This window comes from Lineus longissimus, chromosome 15 (assembly GCF_910592395.1).
Source record: "Lineus longissimus chromosome 15, tnLinLong1.2, whole genome shotgun sequence".
In the NCBI taxonomy this organism is placed as follows: domain Eukaryota; kingdom Metazoa; phylum Nemertea; class Pilidiophora; order Heteronemertea; family Lineidae; genus Lineus; species Lineus longissimus.
In genome coordinates this window covers 9,644,986-9,663,705 of record NC_088322.1, presented here as the reverse complement: position 1 = coordinate 9,663,705, position 18,720 = coordinate 9,644,986, and the positions used below count along the sequence as shown (strand labels likewise).

Genomic DNA, 18,720 nt, shown 5'->3' with positions numbered 1-18,720 from the left:
CCGTATTTTGTAATCCTGTGACATCTTTTTATACGATATGTGACCGAGCCAACCTCATATCCTCTTTAAAAACGTCAGTCGTCTGTAAAAGATGGCTGAACAAATTTCCTCCTTGTGCACCAAAGGTAGAAGTTCTTCCATTATGGAACTATGCATACGAAATCTACCTGGATATGTCGACAATACGACTTCCTCTCTAGTCTGTTAAGTTCCCTTACTACACAAGGCCAGGATGGAGAAGGATGTCTTTTTCAACAATTTCACAAAAACAGCTCATTGATTTTGGTCATTGTTATTGACATTCCATAGTTTTGCAACCGCTGACTGTGAAGACTTTGAACTCTGACCATGAAAAATCCTTTGAACTGCTCCACAATTCTCGCCGAATCCCATTGATTTTTGGAATTCTTTTTGAAAATTGATTTAATGCCACTCGCTGTGAGAGTTTCATTGGCATCATCCGAGAGAAAATTATGTGGGACCAATTTTGTACGTTTAGTCTATTGGGGAAGGAAACTAACCTAAATAAAATTTCGGTCAACTTAAATGGAGGCTATAGGCAGGAGCCAGGCATGCCTGAGTAAATTACACAAAGTCGCCCTTTAAGACATATTCTATTACATCGTGAAAAGTGATGAACTAGTATTCTGAAAACCCGGAGGTTTAGAGTTCGATATATGGACATTCAGATAACACAAAAATGAAAATCGATCCTAGTTTCATGTAAACAGCTAGTGACAGGTATTTCTCAATCAAAATGATATATAACAAATATTTTTTTAAAACGCTATACATTGGATTAAATTGGAATGTCACTTGTCACAAAATGAGTGTCGATTATTCCAAGTCTGAATTGAAATTGAATAGTGCAATTTGACGCTAAACCCATAGCAATGGTATAAGTGCACTTGAATACCAGATATCAACTTCGTTTCCCTCGCATTGGATGTGCTTCTCGGCCTATTGGTCAAGGCAAAGTGATCACAACTGATGGTATCTGTTCGGTGTTATATGCAAAGACGTGTGTTGATAATATCAAACGCGGGTCTTACAATGCTTCTGAGAGGCCCACGATAGTAGCAGCCTCATGGTTTCAGATGGACATCGAACCCTCATCCGATCACAAAAGGGGCCGGTGAGATGTTTCGATTGAGTTCCAAAATCACTAGGGACTGCAACAATGTTCCCACTCATCGTTATCTAGAAATTCAATTAGTCATGGTGACTTGGATATTTTCTGAAAAATCCCGACATTATCTCGATGCTGCGAGGCCGATTATGTCACTTCCACTGGCCTGCCGCCGGCCAGGCTCGGACCATGAAGACTTAGCTGGACTGGAGATCCCGGCGTGGCAAGCGCACTATCGACGAGGTCCGCATTTTGATGGTCAAAACTACAACGTGTCCAACAGTACTATGTCCGTGTTACATAGGGTAACGTTAGACTTCCGGTCAATTTGCTTGATGAAACGAGTTGCGAATAGTGATTACCAGCAGTATCCTGAAAAAAGCTGCGGGGGTTGGTCGTGGGGAGTTACTCCAGCGCAACCGTAAGCCGGATATTTAGAAAATAACTCGCAAGTATGTTGGCGTGAAGCTCGTTACGGAAGAACTAGGGAGCGAGCCTTAGGGATCAGACTTCAAAGGATTCCTGTTCCAGCACTGCTGTCTGCCTAATGGCACCAGGTCCAGTGGTCAAACATTTAGGACTTCCGGCAATCAGTAACGGGTCAATTTCCTACATCAAGCCTCGTTTTGAGGCACACCGTGCCCCGAAGGAAAGGCGAGGATGGGATTGGAGATGGTCGATGCAAAGTGCCGTGAAGTGTAATCATATTGTCTCCATGCTATAGGAAGATTTCGCTGTAGTAATGGCATTGTCAATGTTATGCCAATGATTTCAATACTCAGGCGCCGCTGGTAGCCAGTGCAGGTGAACCAGCACAGAAGAGATGTGGTCAAACTTTCCCACCAAACACACAACTCTTGCGGCAGAGTTAAAAACCCATTGCTGTCATTATAAGTGGAAGAAAGAAGAATCTGCCTCTTCGGTCTTGTGTCTGGAGCAAGATTTTAAAGGATTTTTTTTCACAAGTCTCATCTTTGCAACGGTATAAGATTACCTACCACAAGATTGAAAAATACAGCAGCTAAGCTTTTATAAGACAATACTACATGAAATCAAAATGATGTTCATCCAATCACGGGAAGTGTTTTGTTTAAGTGCGGGTTGATGTAAAACACAAACCTGGAAAACTTGTATGACGGAACAAGACTCGTCGCTTACATCGGCGATCTCGATATCGATACTTAAAAGAGGCAGGTGAAACAAAGTCGTCCCAAGGGGATCGATAAAATGTAATAATAACGTACTGTAGACGGACGTATTCTTTATTTCATGAACTGAGCACATCCAGGTAAACTTGAAGAAAAACGTATATCGAATTTGGGGAGAAAATAGGGCGCCTCTTTCAGCTGATTCAGCTCCCTTGTTAATTTCCTTGAAGTCGGCGTTTCTTTTCCAAACCGTCAATTGTTCTGTATCTGAAGCGACAAGTAAGCCCAAAAGGGACGGGTCTTCATTTCATTTCTGATGATCTTATGTATTTTTTTATGTTCGGTTGATGCACTTGTCACTATAGTTATAAAGAAACTCGACTCAACGTAGCTGCTGGAGCAGTGCAGTTTGGAGTTGTATACATCGTTTTGTCGTCAACGTCAGTCAGGAAGATTAAAAGGGACAAGTAGGAAATGCGATATGTTGTTTTTTCATTGAAAATTCGCTTCCAGCTAGACCGTGACTTCTCCAACATGATCAATGAAAAATCATTCAACGACATAAACACTTCGCTAGTAACGGAGAGTTATCGTCCGCCCTACCTGCAATTCGCGAGGCATATCCAAAACCGCCTCGTCACAACACCAGCAAAAATCATTATCGGATATAAGCGTTTCGTGTGATGCGTCACGAGGCGGGGCGTGGTGGCGAGTAGGTACATGCTCATTATCTTCGTGGCCAACTGCATCACGCGCTCATGTTGTCCCTTTAATAGAGAAATGTATCTCCTATTGACCAGTTTCAGTAAGGGGTTAAATGGACAACGTCGGCGTGGGATTTACCTGTCCAGGATGATAATGCCCCTGCTTGCTACCACGCACCGCAGGTAATCGGAGTTTCGAGAAGGTTGGCGCCTGAATTGGCGACAGATCGCCGTTCGAGGATCCTTACAGGAATGGTCAGTCAAGCCACCATTCCATCTTCAACCAAATCTGAACATGCTACAGAATCCCGAGCATAAGGTGGTTAAAATCTCATTAAACGACACCTAAAGGTGTTCTGCTGTCTTCTTTCATCTGCGTTCATCTCATTATTGCCGCGTTATTCAATCATAACAGATTTAATAAACTATTATTTTAACATCATGTCAAACAATAGCCAAACGGCCGTCGCGGAAAAACGCCATGAGTGGCAGTGTTATTAAAACGGGTGAAGAGTTTACCATGTGACGACACGTGATTCAATTAGATTATGGCGTTGTTGACATGTGACGTCACGTGATCCAATTAGATTACGGCATTATTGACATGACGTTGAGACACAAATCTTCTAGGCGTTGCAAAATGAGCTCGTTGGGGGGGGGGGGCAGAATTGGACACTTTTTGGATCATAAAACGACGTCACAATACTGAATGTGTTATTGAAACATTCTCGATTGCTGAAAAGACCCATGATATTCAATTCTAAACTCGACTTTAGTCGCAATGTCTACACGCGTGTGGGTGTGGATAATAAGGCTTATTGATATGCGACATTGAAACCTTTGCTAATTCCGATATAGGCCAACAAGTGAACATGCGATAATTAAAATATTCATGATGATTGCTTCTTGATGCGGCTGCCGTGTATAAAATAATGGAGGTCTTCACAAGTAGTTCCAAGATGCACCTAATGGACAGCGGAAACTCAGCTTTCAAAGGACAAATCTCTTGATATTCAAACACATCATTTTTCTGCTTAGCCGTTTAATCGCTTCCGTACAGAAGGTTCAAAAACGGTTGCCCTTTGAATCAAACGTCAGGGGATTTATATGCTAGTGAACCGCGACTGGTCAACGCTTCGACGAAAAAGTATGCGATGTTGAAAACACCATGCGCATCCTAACGCCTACGCACAGGACTGTTGCAATCCATTCGTAAATGTTATGTCCGCATCATTTGGGGCTCTGGAGGGCGAACTACTGGTCAGATATCTTTGAAGTTTGGACCAGCCTAGTTAACAACACACTTCAATGCGAGATCTGGTGATATTCGGTGGTCAATCGCTCCGTTCAAGCTGACGTGGCTATTCCCATATTATTACGTGAGATGCGAAGGTGCGATGAGGGGAACGCGGCTGATCGATGACGAGGGGGACAAGATGGAAACCGGATATTAATGCCAGTTGGGTGACAGTAATGTGGCATTCATGCCAGTATCTACATTCAAGGTGGTTTTCTCATACGGAACTTTTCTCGCAACATGTCGATGACATCATCACCTGTATGTACGAGGCTGGTGCACTGCCACGAGTCGGTGCAGCGCACTAGCCAGCCCAGTTTCCAATCTCCCAATGAGAGGATGGCTAGCATTTGCTCCGGAGCAGAAGTACGCTAGTATCACGAAGCAACCGTTACCATTGGCGAAGCTTGGAGACTGCCCAGTTTTGTAGTTATAACTCTGGGCAAGTTTTACACATTCTCCTCTCAGTGGCAACGTGTGACAAAGGTACTTGGATATCGCAAGTAATCAAGATGTCCATTTAAAGCACATGTCGGTGCATAAAACCCCATAAATATTTTGTTTTCATGAATTAGGGTGGCTGAGATTCCATAATTTACATCGAAATAGCCATTTTATTACGCTCTTTGGGGTTCTTTTCCGTCGATATCATGTTCAGCGGTGCGCGCAGGTGGACGGGAGTTGTTTGGGAAAGGTGGCTGAGATCCCTAATCCCCATCGAAATAGCCATTTTATTATGCTCTTTTGGGATCTACGTCATCGCGATCAGGTTCAACAGCTGTACGGGAGTTGCCTGGGCAAAATATCCCCGACCCGTGCGTGGACAAAGCAACATCGACATTGAACTTCGCTCGCAAAAGTGCCTCTTCTCAACGCTAGAAAGCACTGAAACGGTATAAACTAGCTTTTTAGAATCTACAATGACTTCGAGTATCACTACGCGTGTGCTGGGAAACTAATGCGCATGTGTACAACTAACATTGAAAAGGAATAAAGGCGGTCAAGGTGCCGTAGGTCTGTCTACATATCAGTTACACGACAGACGGACCTGAAGCCTCATGAGCTACAGCGTCGTTCAGTTTGAAAGTCAGGTGAATACGCCTTATCTAACCCTTGAATCCATTTTCCCTGGTCCTTATTTTGCGAGTCGCGAATTTTCTTTGCTATTTTTTATCTCGCCAATAAAGGTTATTCGCGAAATCCGCAACGCTGCGATGGTTTACAGTAAACAAGCGCTCGTGTAGCCTTAAGTAAGCCTACATAATTTCTCATCTCCAAACTGGTATCCAAGAAGTGTTGTAAACTTTCCGTTTCAAAGCGTCTGAGAGTAGAGTCCGTCCAGTGTTAATATTCCATTTCGCGTTTGAACGCGATATTCGCGTTTAAAGTTTCTTCCGTGCGATTCATAGCGCAGCTTGGTTATTTTTGTTCACGATTTCAAATGTTAAATCTCCCGTGATGCCCTGCGGCCAGGCCGATAATAGCGTATTGATATGGTGTATCTTGGTGACAAAGGACAGGATCGTTGTCCGCTGTAACTGGAGACGCTGATCAGAGCACCGCCGATTTTTACATGAAAGGTTGCGCCCTCAGGAGATGATAGTGGCTTCGCCTTCTAGTTTTGAAATATGAAATATAATTTAATGCCAGTGAAGATAAATCGTAGCGATTTGTGCAGAATATCAACAGATATTGATTAACCCATTTTAGAAAGGCGTGAGTAGTTTTGGTGTAGTGTGAGATATGAGCCGCGAATCCTACCGGCGATTTCGAGTAACTTAACCTGACCCGGTACCTGGTTCCTTCCAACATGTATATATACAAAGTTCGACAGATTGAATAGGTTTGATGTAATGTGGGATATGAGAGAACGCTATCGGGGACTTCGAGTAAGTTAACCTGACCCGGTACCTAGCTCCTGCCTGTTGTCCCCACTTTATGTCTCAAGAAAGTTAGACAGCCCGTGATTCATTTTTATTTACTCTGTGATAGGAGTGAACCCTGTCGGCCACTTCGAGTAACTTGACAAGACTTGGTACCTAGCTCCTACCTATAGTCTCCCTTTAATGTCTTACGATAGTCAACAAACCATTTCGACGGAAGCGAAAACCTTGGGTGACAGATAAGCATACACTTGATATATTTGAAAATGACACCATTGACAGCTTTGTGATTAGCCTCCTGAACTTTTTGCTGCCGGAAATGGAGAAAATGAAGAGTGTTTGGTAATTAATCGACAAAGCACGCGCTTTTTGACGTCAAGAGGAATTGGGCACGTGATTAATGCGCATTGAAGGTTTCGGGGTACATCAACCAATGTCAACCAACAAACATAAGAAACTGATCCTCTATTGATATGCTGCCTTACATTCAGGCCAGGTAAAAATGAAAAACTTTTCTCGTCCGAATCGGGACGGGCGAACTTAATTTTTCATCCTCTTTTTATTTAAGGTCCCGTCAAATCTGGCACACATTCTGATTAAAAAAATCCCCTAAATGACGATATTTCCCTTTGACAGCCTCGTAAAACAACGCACCTCCCTGCGAGATCTCTTGATGATTGGGTGGTCGATTACTCCGGCCTGCAGACGAAGCAACACTCTAACCTTATATCAGGAATTGGCGAAGATCTAAAATGGCTGGATACGAGGTTGTCGCGTGAAAAACACAAGAAGTGCTGCAGCACTAAGAGTTCATTTTCCTTTGGCCTGATGAGAGAAGACTTCTTAAAAATCAACAAAATTTATCGGAATGTCGAAAACATGCATCCACCATTATATGGAGAAAAAAGTATGCTTCATTATCAGGAATAATGACACGCCTAAGTCATTAGTTGCAAAAACGACTGTGTCTAGATGCGATATATTTTAGGAAATGAATAAAACAGGAGAAGCAAGGTTTCGTTAAATTTAGCCAAATGTTTCCACAGAATCTCAAAAGTACATTTTTACGGTCTCTGAAGATGCAGGCTTGTCCGCCTGCTACAGTCGCTGACTTGCTGTTCAGTAGGTGTTCAGTAGTGTCAGGGAGTTTTAGCAAAGCGCCCGAAACGCCGACGTGAACGCCAATTCCATTGTTCGAGCTCATGGTCACGATGTCGAACAATGGGACAGGCGTTCGCGTTGACGTTTTGGGGGCTTTGGGAGAACTCACTTTGATACGGGATCGAGATTCAGCTGATTGTTTTTCTGGTTAACGTCATCAAACCATGTCGATGGTTTTGTATTGTTGTTTTTAGACATATCAGACATATAAGACACACTGTTTCAATGTACATCTGAGTGCAGGCAACGCGATATCCGTCCTCAAAATACACCTTGTTTCCGAGGGTTTTCTGCATTTCTTGTTTTACACTTACCCATTCGTGATTACGTCAAACGGAGCTCCAGAGCTAGTCGAAACCGATTATTTTTTACAAAAACCAAGAACAGACGATGAGCACCTTCAATCACACAGACAGCCCCAGTGGTGAAATGGATGAACGCCATAAAAATGTCTTCCTCATCATCGCAATAAGACCGGCCAACTGATCTCACAACTTCATTTATGCGCTTGATTAGAATGACACTAATCTTATTTCCGAAGTACATGTATATGTATTCCGAAGAGGTACAATTAAAGGAAACTGGATGTACGAGAAATGTGCCCTGCTTGAACGAAAAGTGAAGCCACCGTTGCTAAGGGTAAGCTTGCGTAAGTTGATCAGCTAGGAAACCCAATCCTGAGGAAATCAGGGGTTAATGTTCGCTTCTCCGGCTCAGATGCAGTCCATTCGTCGTCCTGTTCATAGTCATACATATTTACATTCACTTTCTTCATGGGGGAGGGACGAGGCCGGTCCATTGCGCCAATAGCGCACTTAGCTAGCATTCATATCATTGAAGATTGATTGCCTTTTGGGAGGTGATTTCAAAAAACCTCGAGACGGCTCCTGATCGTTTTTGCCGCTCGTTGTTTCTGGTCCACTAATTGCATTACTATATCATTGCCAGTCAATAAAAAAGCTTGCCGGGCATTATTTCTTTCAAATAAAATGACCTTTTCAGGAGTCACAAGTGATCACCAACTCAACAAAGAGTCTATCACCGACATACAAAAAGTCGCCAAAGAGGAATGCTTGAGGCTCGGTCTTTCTAAGAGAGAGATGGAGAAAAATACTAGATGAAGCATTAACATTTCCCTTTATCTTGTGTGTTATTTGAAATCGAACAGCCATGGCAATGAGTCACTTAATGCCATCATAGGTCCATCATTAATTCCATCATAGGTCCTATGAAGGTGGGGCCCCGAGTTCCGCCAGAAACTGGTTGCAGGTGACTCTGCCAGGGAGCATAGTCCCAGCCCGGGTAGGTCGAGATATTAACCGCGAATCCGACGCCTTGGACACTGCCGACCCTCCCGCCCACCACGTCGGGCCGAGGCGGCCGCCCGGTTGCACTCCGATACCCTGAAGTAGGTCCCGGGCGCCACGGCGGGAAGTGACTCGGACATGGAATCAGGGCCCAGTCCGTGGCAAAGCAAGAAGAGAAGCTGCGAGTCCGATGTTCCGGACTATGCCACGCCTCGTCCATCAACACTGGCTGGGGCGACCGCCCCGCGTGCCCACCGCTGGCGTGAAGCCCGGTCTTGTGCAAGACTGGTCACCGGGAAGCCGACTTGGTCAGGGAGCCGAGGCCCAACCTGAAACACGTCGAGATGAGAAGCCGCGAGTCCGACGCTCCGGACTATGCCGTACCTCGTTCATCATCAACTCGGGCGTGCCCTCCGAGGGCGTGAAGCGCTTTTCCCGTGCGAGACTGGTCGCAGGGGAATTCGACCCGGTCAGAGTTGAGTGTCAGCTCGGGCAGGACTAGTTGATAAGCCGCGAGTCCTACGCCTCGAACACTGCTGCGTCTCGTTCATCAATTCGGGCCGGGGCGACCGGGCGTGTCCTCCGCTAGTAGCACCAAAAATGGCCCGATCAATCATCTTATTTCAAGACTCAGTGATCTGGACACATCCTTTAAACTTGTTCCGAAACCTTCGAGGGCTTCCCAGCCAATACAACAAATTAAACTATCATGTATAGGCCTACAAGTTATAAGGCATAACAGATTTATCGGATGATGAAAGACCATGCCACTTTCACGCGTCGAATATCCAGGAGGAAATATGCGACCTAGAGGTGAGTCCAACATTCCTACTGCTACTGTAGTGATGAAAACACCACAAATAATTAGCTATTTCAAAGTTCTTCAGATAGATGGCCCACCAGTTTGCAGCCTTTGAAGAAGAATGGTGTGAAATAACAGAGAATAGATACGTCCTATCCTGGGACAAATATTCCTATTTCAAAGTTCTTCAAGTATAGATGGAACCACCAGTTTGCAGCCTTTGAAGAAGAATGTTGTGAAATAACAAAGAATAGATACGTCTTCCCCGGGACATTCTGTCCTGGGGCAGATATTCCTTCCACAGCGGTACAACTGTCGTTAGTTTACACCTTTCACTAGCTAGCATTGTTCTAGTCATCAGCATCATCAGGCATCCTGACAAAACCACAGGCACTTGTAAATAAGAGCACACTAACACTGACAACACACGTATTCTTTTACGTGCGTAGTCTCTTATTTACAAGTGCCTGTGACATAACCAGTGGTTTTCAATATACTCCGACTGTCGACCCAGGATGTTGTGACACGCTTTGTGGCCAGGTTCTGGGCTCGACACCAGATGCTGGGTACGACAAGAGTCCATATGACCCAGTCTTATTACATGTAGGCCTAGGTGTAGACAAACATGCATCGATATAGACTGGGATGTCATTTACATAAAATGCACATGTCTGCACAGCCTCATGAATAAGAGCTACTTTGACATGCATATTGGAGGCTTTATCGAATAGCCGGAATGAACGGAATATAATGGAACGTGATAAAATCACATATGTTTTCTTATTTCATGGTACAGAGGGCAGCACCGGCATGCATCTATCATGTGAAGAAGAATTTTATATACCTTATGGATGTATATCTATGGCCCCCTCTCAACAGAAACCATGCCTTACATGTATCTTCCGCCAGTACATTCTTGAACAGGAAAAAAAACTTTGCAACTGTTTAAGACTTGATTTTACGTTTCCTCATATTCCGTTCATTCCGTTCCGTTCCGTCAATTCGATGAGGCTGATATTGAGGTGGTGTCAAAGAACGCCCTTAGAAAGCCTACAAAAATTGCGTAGATTCAACTCTGGTGTACCTGTACCCCCATGGAGACGGAATGAAGCCTTTGAGGTATACAGTGTACCATGTCTACGCTTCGTGACATATCATATCTGATCTAGAACCAAAAGAAAAGACTCATTCATCCGTGACTATATAAATTCATGATGACCTTGTTGATCGACGAAGCGAACAGTTTTGACAGAGAGTTCAAAACTTCTTTTCAAAAGCAGTACATTTAGTACTATAACATTTTATAAATATACATGTATACTGTATTTTCACTGATCTAAGAGTGGATGATTATTTTCTTGCGAATATGCTTGGATATCATATCCGTTTTGGAGAATGGTCATTGATAATTAACTTGGTCATCAGTCATCTCTCCTCAGGTCATTCAATATCAATAAATTATCCCGTATACGGTTAGTTGTCCGGTTGTCTAGCAACGGTCGTCATAGCTGCAACCATGGCAACAGTAAAGCAACTGATTCTTCGTGTGGCCAGTGTCTTGGTTTGTATTGATTCTGTGATCTGCCTTTGTGACGGTAACCAATAGCTACAACGGCTTCCGTTCACCGGTAGCAAAAAAATCACTCCTAATGTTGGTTGTGCGTAAACAACTACAAGCAGCTGAGCCAGTTACATTGAGGAGAATGTGTCTGTTATATCTCAGTGAGATACCCTTGATGTATTGCTCAAAAATAACAATCTCAGCGGGCGCTGCGCCGCAGCATGCCTCGTTTTCAAGACGTTACTGGCAATCCGTGACCAAGAGCCCGTCATCTGGGACAACGTTGAACGTCTTTGCTGCAGCGGTTCGTGGTCGATTTTGCAGTAGGCTCGGTTCATCAGTGTTGACAATTCGCTTGATAGTTTGTGTAGTATGCTGTGTATTCATCATTCTTCATTATATCTAATGTACATGTACACACCTTTATATATAAATGCTAGGGGTGGCCCCCATTGTCCATAGAATAAAGATGTGTTCGACACCAGAACCTGATACTCCGCCATGTTCGTTCAGTAGATCGTTAAGTGGGCCTAAAATGCCCTTAAATGCCCTATTATCTGAATATATATTGAAACTGTATACTTTTGCTATGACGGTGCCGTTAGTGATTATGAATGAACTGCGCATATTCTATGCATCGTATTCAATGGCGACTCCGTAAAAGTGAAGACGAGAATGATCAAGTATAATTTTGTGACTTCGGTGCTTTGTCCCGAGAAAGCAAATCCATCGGGCCCGGCTGATTACGCACTGGTATTCGGAAAAAGCGGCACCATGAAGCTTTGACACCCCATCGATCGTTTTAGTCGCCCTCAGTAGATAATCAATGACGGTGTTTCTCAAAACGATGAAAATCGTCCGGGATAGGATTTTAAATCCCAGCGTAAAATCCAAGAAGGGATTTCCATGATAATTTTCGCTGTGCTCTGGGTTTGAGTCGAAAGGCAATAGGGGGTACAAAAAGGTTAAAAAAAAGGCTCGCAAAAATGGAATGTTAAAGTTCTGGTCGCCGTTCCTGAGCCTGAGATAGGGATCCTTTTTGCTTTTCGAGAACAATAACCCAAGGTATTTCGAAGTCGTTGTTGTACCACGTTTATTTATAAAACCTCTTCATGCAAAATATAGTTAAACAACAAGAGTAATAAAATTTTAAACATTTGAGCAACACAATATGGCCAGAAGGAGAAAATATAAATATTATATGTAAAGAAGACAGGTTTGAAATCTTACCGCTAGGGCGTATAAGAGAATCGGTAGACAGCTTGTGCAAGTGACGTCACCAACATATTTCTAACTAGAGAGTACATGTAAGGAGGGTGTTGGGGGGGGGGGGGGTAATATTAGTCGTTTTCTAAGTGGCCTTGGTCATAAAGTCCCTCTGACAATCATAGATAATTTCGATGTACTGTCAGTTGGGAGACCCCTTTGGCGATTTTCGGTAACTAAATCGGACAAACTGGCTTAAGCCGATTGACTGCCTTTAAATTGACCTGAAATGATAATAATCTGGACAGTATATTGTGATACCGGCTTTTTGGAGCCAACATAATTCTTTCGGTTAACGTCAGATGCGACCGCTAAGGATGGACCAATCAGTGAACCGAATCGATGTGCAGTATATACCAGTCCTCATAATCACCCCAGTAGCAGAACCACTGCAACCAGGAAGCATAGCCACGAAGTGAAAAGTTTATAGGCCTACATGTGGACTGGTGACCCGACCAGGCTTTTCTCATGAAGCAGGCTACAAATCGATAGAACCGAAAGAAGCTGATTATACGTTCTGAATACACTTCAAAATAGGAAGCATGGTATAATAATACATTTGGGGGCTTAAACTAGCTGTCAAAATAAACATGATGGCTTTTTTTCAATTGATGCAAAGAACCATTATTATAATTTAAAACTTAATTGAATCATAGTATTTTATATGATATCACCCGCCGTGCACAATGTTCGTGTTTATTTTGACACCCAGTACGGCTTCAATGTTATATAAAATACATACAGCAGGTTTTTATCACTTATGCTATATAGGGCCAGCGTCACAAACTAAGACCTCCACTTTTAGAGCCGGGGCTAAGGGGTTGCCCCCCCCCCCCGAAAAACGTGCGTTTCATGGAGATTTTTACCGAACGGGCTGTCCGTCGGCAAGAGTGGGTTTTCGCACAGCCCCCGAAACGCAAACGCGAACGCCTATCCCATTGTTCGAGCTCCTGTTCACGATGTCGAACAATGGGATAGGCCATCACGCAAGGCCATCACGTGGACGTTTCGAGTGCTTTGCTAAAACTCCTTAATATAACACATAATCTACGGGTCAGCTTATTCATATTGCTGTACTGTAAACGGCCGTCTCGACTCTCAACGGTCGCATTACTCGGCTTGCTGAGTGAGGATGGAACAGGCCAACTCTACATCCAAGCAAAAATAACATTGCAAAATATTACACTGTGTAATCAATAATGACCTAATTTGTGTAATGTACGAATTTCTCACATCTGTGATTCCAGAACCTCTTTGTCAATTTCAATTTGTAAACGGACATTTTTTTTTAATGTCATATTTTATCACCATAACCTGTTCCATGCAGTAAAAACACATGTACCTAATGTTCCTATTCCCCATTCATCATTTAATTCTCTCAAAAGTTGTTTTTGCAATATGTTTTTCATTACAGATTGAACCGATAATCGATCTGGCGAGTCCTTCAATAAAAATTACAGTATTTTAACTGGCCTGATAAAATCACTTAGAATGCATGTAAGTAGATGCATGCATGTACATTTTATTCATAGCTAAAATACAACATCGTTCCGCCCGTGCATATTATGATCGCCCATTGACGTTGTTATTTTTCATTCAAAAATCCAATCCATCAAATTTGAAACCTCTCTAAAGTACCACTGTTCGATCGCGTGCATACATACCGCAGACTCATTGATAGACCACAGCTGCAATGAAAGCAGATCAAGTCACAGACGCCAAAAAAATCGAATCGAAATTGGACATTGCGGTTATTCTTGGGTCTGCTCGACGTCGGTAGACTCCCGCGGGCAGTCCATTGCGTCATCCTAATTGGATCTCCTTAGCGAGGGAAGAGGCCGTCCCACTGCGTCCAGAGTGTAGTCGTAGGCTACTTCTCGCTCCCCGCGCCGATTTGTCGGCGTTGTTCGTCAGACCTCGCCAGGAAACCCCATCCGCACAACTCCGATCAAAATCGATCGTTTTAGTCTCATTTAATGTTGCCACACAGTTGTGTATACTTATAGCGGTAGCCTAGGTAATTTTTTCAAGCCAGTACCGGAGGCTGCAATTTGACTTTAGATAAATAACGCATGGTTGTGGATATACACCCGTACTGCATATGTATGCCTATGTCTATTACAAGTTGTAGGCCAGGTTTCTGCGGCACGTGTTTCGAGAGACACTTGACGGGCGTGGCACCTGTCACACGTCAGTACTTCAGATACGGAGTGAAAGGTTCAGATTTTCTCGATGGATGTACAGGCAACGTGTGTGTGTAAAGGCTACACCAGACTGCCTGTGATATCAATCCAGTACCAAATAACACATGCACCCCGATACAAAAAGCAAACACCGCCCAGCGGGCATGCGACGTCGCCCGCCGCCCACCGCCCGCACCCCCAGCCGCCCACACGCCGCCCCAAAATAGCAGTACCATTCACAGTGACATGGAAGACCTTAAATATCACATTTAAAATTGAGTATGACGCACAATTTTCTCACTGGCCATTGAATGAGAATCACTAAAGCTGAACCGTCACCAAATAGCCCGATAAGCAGGGCCACTGTACACCATGAGACTCGAATTTTTCTAAAACTGGTATCAACAGTATAAAACCTTGCCTTTAATACATCAGTAAAGTTGAAAAGCATTTGACACTGACAAAAAAACAGAGCCTCGAATGTACTCAGTTGGGGCACTTTCACGACCCTGTGCTCAGTGTTGTCCAATCAAAGGCCGTGGGTTAAAGTTTCGACTGTATCTTCACTTGGCCCTGTCCTCTTTCCTCTCTCATCTGTCTCAGAGCCAAATCCACAGCCTTACAAATCCTATCGAGGTGTTGAAAGGACACATGCTTATTCACGGGAAGGTATAAGACGTGGTCTATGAGGTACTTTGCCTCCAAAGGATCATGAGTAATCATGTGTTCGAGTTTCTTGTCACCGGATGTTCCGGGCGGACCAAAACCATTCGTTGATTCTATCACATTCAGTTGGGTGGCGCCACGGTAGGCGTCGACGCCCATTGCCCAAAGACGCTTCATCATCTCATCCGGGTTCTCCTGAAAACGAAATGGGGTGTAAATACTGCAGATCAGGTGTACGTAATCGAAGGGGGGGGGCTAGTTTTTATTATTGGAGGCGATGCATGACATCGATGGACAGGCTGCAACGAAAAGAACTAAACGACGCCCTCTTGTTATTGAGCGATTCTAGATCTTATTCAGTCATACCAAAACGATGCGCTTGTGCTTGAAACAAAAAGAGGACAGAAAAGAGTTTAACCTCGCCCACAAATGAGTGAATATTACCGTCAAACAATGTCGAAAGGAACATTTCTTCAGTCCGTCTTTTCTTCTGTGACGGAAAGCCGTCCTTCATGGTAGAAAACCATCCATGAAGTGGAAGATGTTATGGACGGATGTTTGTCTTTATGGACGGACTTTCGTCCACATGCGGTGTTTACATCCGAAGAAAAATAAATATCTTACCACGACGATCGGGAACAACCAGAAGTTGCGCACATGTGCCAAGTGGCCGACAGTAGTGACACCTTTCGGGAGATTCTCGCTGACGTAATCCCCTTTGACTTGAGCAATGTTGTAATCGGAGGCATCAAAGCTGGAAAGTCTGTGGAAGAGGACGGAAAGCAATGCTGTGGACGGTTGGCAACGGATGCCCTTAATTAGGTCACCCGGAAAACCCCGAAGCAGCGACACTATTTTTGATTTCGGCGGTTCAATCCCGAACGTCCGAAGAAAGGAATAACTTGTTCCCAAAAACTTTGGGCAGTTTAGCGCTATATATATAAAAACTATTTTGATCAGTTTTTGTAAATATTCAGCACTGGATTGAAATGGATACTCGTTGTGTAATTTGAGCATATCTTCGTATAACTTCCGGTCCTTGATTTTGCAAATGGCGCCCCCGAATGCGGTGTAGAATTTGATAGTCCCGAAACTGAACAGAGATAAATCCGCGTCCGGATGGCCGACGTACTTTAATCCGCAAAACGCTTCGGCGGCGTCTTCTATAAATAACAATTTGTGTTTCTTTGCCGCTTCAATCCATGGATCCAAATTTGTTTGTTTTCCGTAAATATGTGCAACCAAGATGGCCACCGATTTATCCGTAACGAGGCTCTCTAGTAATTCCACTTTTGGGGCGAGTGTATCCAAACTGACGTCACAGGGTACGGGTTTGAGTCCGTGGTGAAGTACAACCTGGACCATTGACGGGATGTTGATGGCGGACATGATGACTTCTGAACCATGGGGAAAGTTCTTCACCCTAGCAAAGAGGAATCATTAGTGTTGACATTGTTCAAGCTAGTTGAACCTAACTGAAAGCGCCCGTCATTTGGCGCATGTTGACAACAATCAGAAAAGACCAGCATCTCTAAAGACGAAGTGTCATGGAGCTTTGACCAATGGCTTTGCAATCAAGACCATTTAAAATGACATCTAAATTTTAGTGAAACCTTCATGTTTATTCCTTATGATACCAGTTAATTCAATCAAAGAAATTACATGTAATTGTTTTTTTGGGTAATGATAAAAGCGTTCTGTTCTCACAAGTAGTGTTCACTTACCTTAGAAATAAGTCTAAGGATGATCTGACTGAAAGACATGACAGAACGTGATTTGGATTGGTGGGTGTGGTCCATAGCTCTCTTAGCTCCTCTGTCACCCAGGTCCTGTCGTGCCGACCAAGAGACGTAGCGTGCAGGCCGTAGAGAATGTCTTTCCACGAGGCATCTAAACAATACAAGGTAAATAATTCAGGCTTTTTTATCGACAGGCGGAGTACATTGAAAACCACTGGTTTTTGCCAGGATGGGGCGTACACCAGCATTTTGGTTTCATGTCGGGGGGGGGGGGGCTCTCTGGGGGAGGGGGGCAAAATGAAACTCTTTGAAATCTTTCGACCGAAATCACGGTCAAAAACACACTTTTTGGTAACTTCCAGGCCCCCAAATGCTGCTTTTATCCAGCAGTTGCATATTGACACGGGATCTGCGCGAAATTATCAATAGCACACTTTGGTTCAAGAAGAGATGTTACTTCTGGCTATGACTGTAGTGTATCCCCGGATTTATAATATGTGCCAGATCAAATCAACCGGTTGCATGTCATTTTGAACTGAGATACAACATATGCTCATTATTTAATGCAAATTAGTCCTGGGCTGATGCGTATACATGAGGATGAGGAACCCACGTCATATTTTAAATAAGTATTCATCAAGTACACGACATGAATGGCTATCGGATATTGTAATGTCAATTTTATTTACCACTTGTCATGTCAAACCATTGGTCATTATAGCATATGGGTAAGCGAAGTATCCACTTACAGCGGGAAACCGCGCAGCCTCGCATTCTCAGGGGTTTTCAATGAAGCATCGCCTCTCGACATTTTGTCACCAATGAGTTCAAAAGGAATTGAATCTTAGGTGGACTATGACTGTTAAATAACTGCGCGGCTTTCACAGGCGTTGGGTTAATTTCGACAGGCTCAGCAGTGGGAAATGGGCCCCAAAACCTGTGAAAGCAGGAAAACCACGATGGTAAACCGCTGAGGTGGAATCAGGCCTTGAAAGGCATGCGTATCCATTTGGCCACGACGGGTTATCGTGGTCGCGCTGGTGCGTGTTTTGTCAAACCTCGGGCTGGAATACTGAAAAGCTGGCCAAGCACCGTCGCGACTTGACATGGTACCTCCTGGCCGACAATATCTCTCCCGCTCCCTCTCCCCGCCGCCTCTAAGTTTCGGGACAACATTGTACCTTTTATTCTTGCTATGCCTCCTACACTGCTTCTCCTGAACAATTTGGCTGATATTGTATCCTCGACATGGATAAACCATATCACAACGAATAGGCCCTTTGATATCAATTCAAGCAATGGCCTATGCTGACGTCCCCCAAGCGTAACGTGTCACAACGCGAAAGTTGTCGCATATTGTCATAATCAGAAAACACCGGTAAAAGAGTTAAACTGGTCTTACCAGGGTAACATACGGGTAATATTGATTTTGATGAGCTGTAGCCTACTGTACTCGGCAGCAGAGAGAATTGTAAAATATTTCACTCACCAAGATAGAGACAGCTGTGCGGAACAATCTCTGCGTCGTCCATGTTGATATGTTAGCAGACTGTCCTCACTGTCCTCCTTTGCCGCGCGCAGACAGCACATGTGCACTCGGTCATGGTAAGCCGACGTCTGCTCAATGATCCATTGATTCTGGTTGAATAAATGAATAAAATGAATGATTAAACACGCCCCCATCTGTTGAATAGATGTATAGCAGTTAGAATGAATATCATAACATTTGCATCTCATCTGGCAGCTCATGCTGTCATGATGAAATGCAAACCGCATTGAAATGTATCCGCTTATAGGGTGGGGTTTTCCTGCGATGTTCATTTCAATGAGTCGAGACCCCCTTTAATAGAACTAATCTATTTTTAGTCATCATC

General features: G+C 43.8%; 1 protein-coding gene across 1 annotated transcript; it reads right to left on the bottom strand.

Annotated features, from left to right (window-relative positions):
- Positions 1-14,660: 14,660 nt before the first annotated feature.
- Positions 14,661-18,681, bottom strand: LOC135499776 (uncharacterized). The gene is made up of 5 exons (XM_064790728.1): positions 18,618-18,681; positions 18,336-18,484; positions 16,832-16,997; positions 15,732-16,530; positions 14,661-15,302 (listed from the first exon to the last, which is right to left on the bottom strand). The coding sequence occupies exons 2-5, from the start codon at positions 18,376-18,378 to the stop codon at positions 14,985-14,987; spliced, it is 1,326 nt and encodes a 441-aa protein (XP_064646798.1). The 5' UTR covers positions 18,379-18,484; positions 18,618-18,681; the 3' UTR covers positions 14,661-14,984.
- Positions 18,682-18,720: the final 39 nt, after the last annotated feature.

What these genes read in the sequence shown, in the direction of transcription:
- LOC135499776 (XM_064790728.1), bottom strand. Translation starts at nt 18,378, where the DNA reads ATGGACGACGCAGAGATTGTTCCGCACAGCTGTCTCTATCTTG. An exon ending in GCACAGCTGTCTCTATCTTG is followed by an intron (nt 16,998 to 18,335) that starts GTGAGTGAAATA and finishes TGTATTGTTTAG; the next exon opens with ATGCCTCGTGGAAAGACATT. An exon ending in GGTTGTTCCCGATCGTCGTG is followed by an intron (nt 15,303 to 15,731) that starts GTAAGATATTTA and finishes TTTCGTTTTCAG; the next exon opens with GAGAACCCGGATGAGATGAT.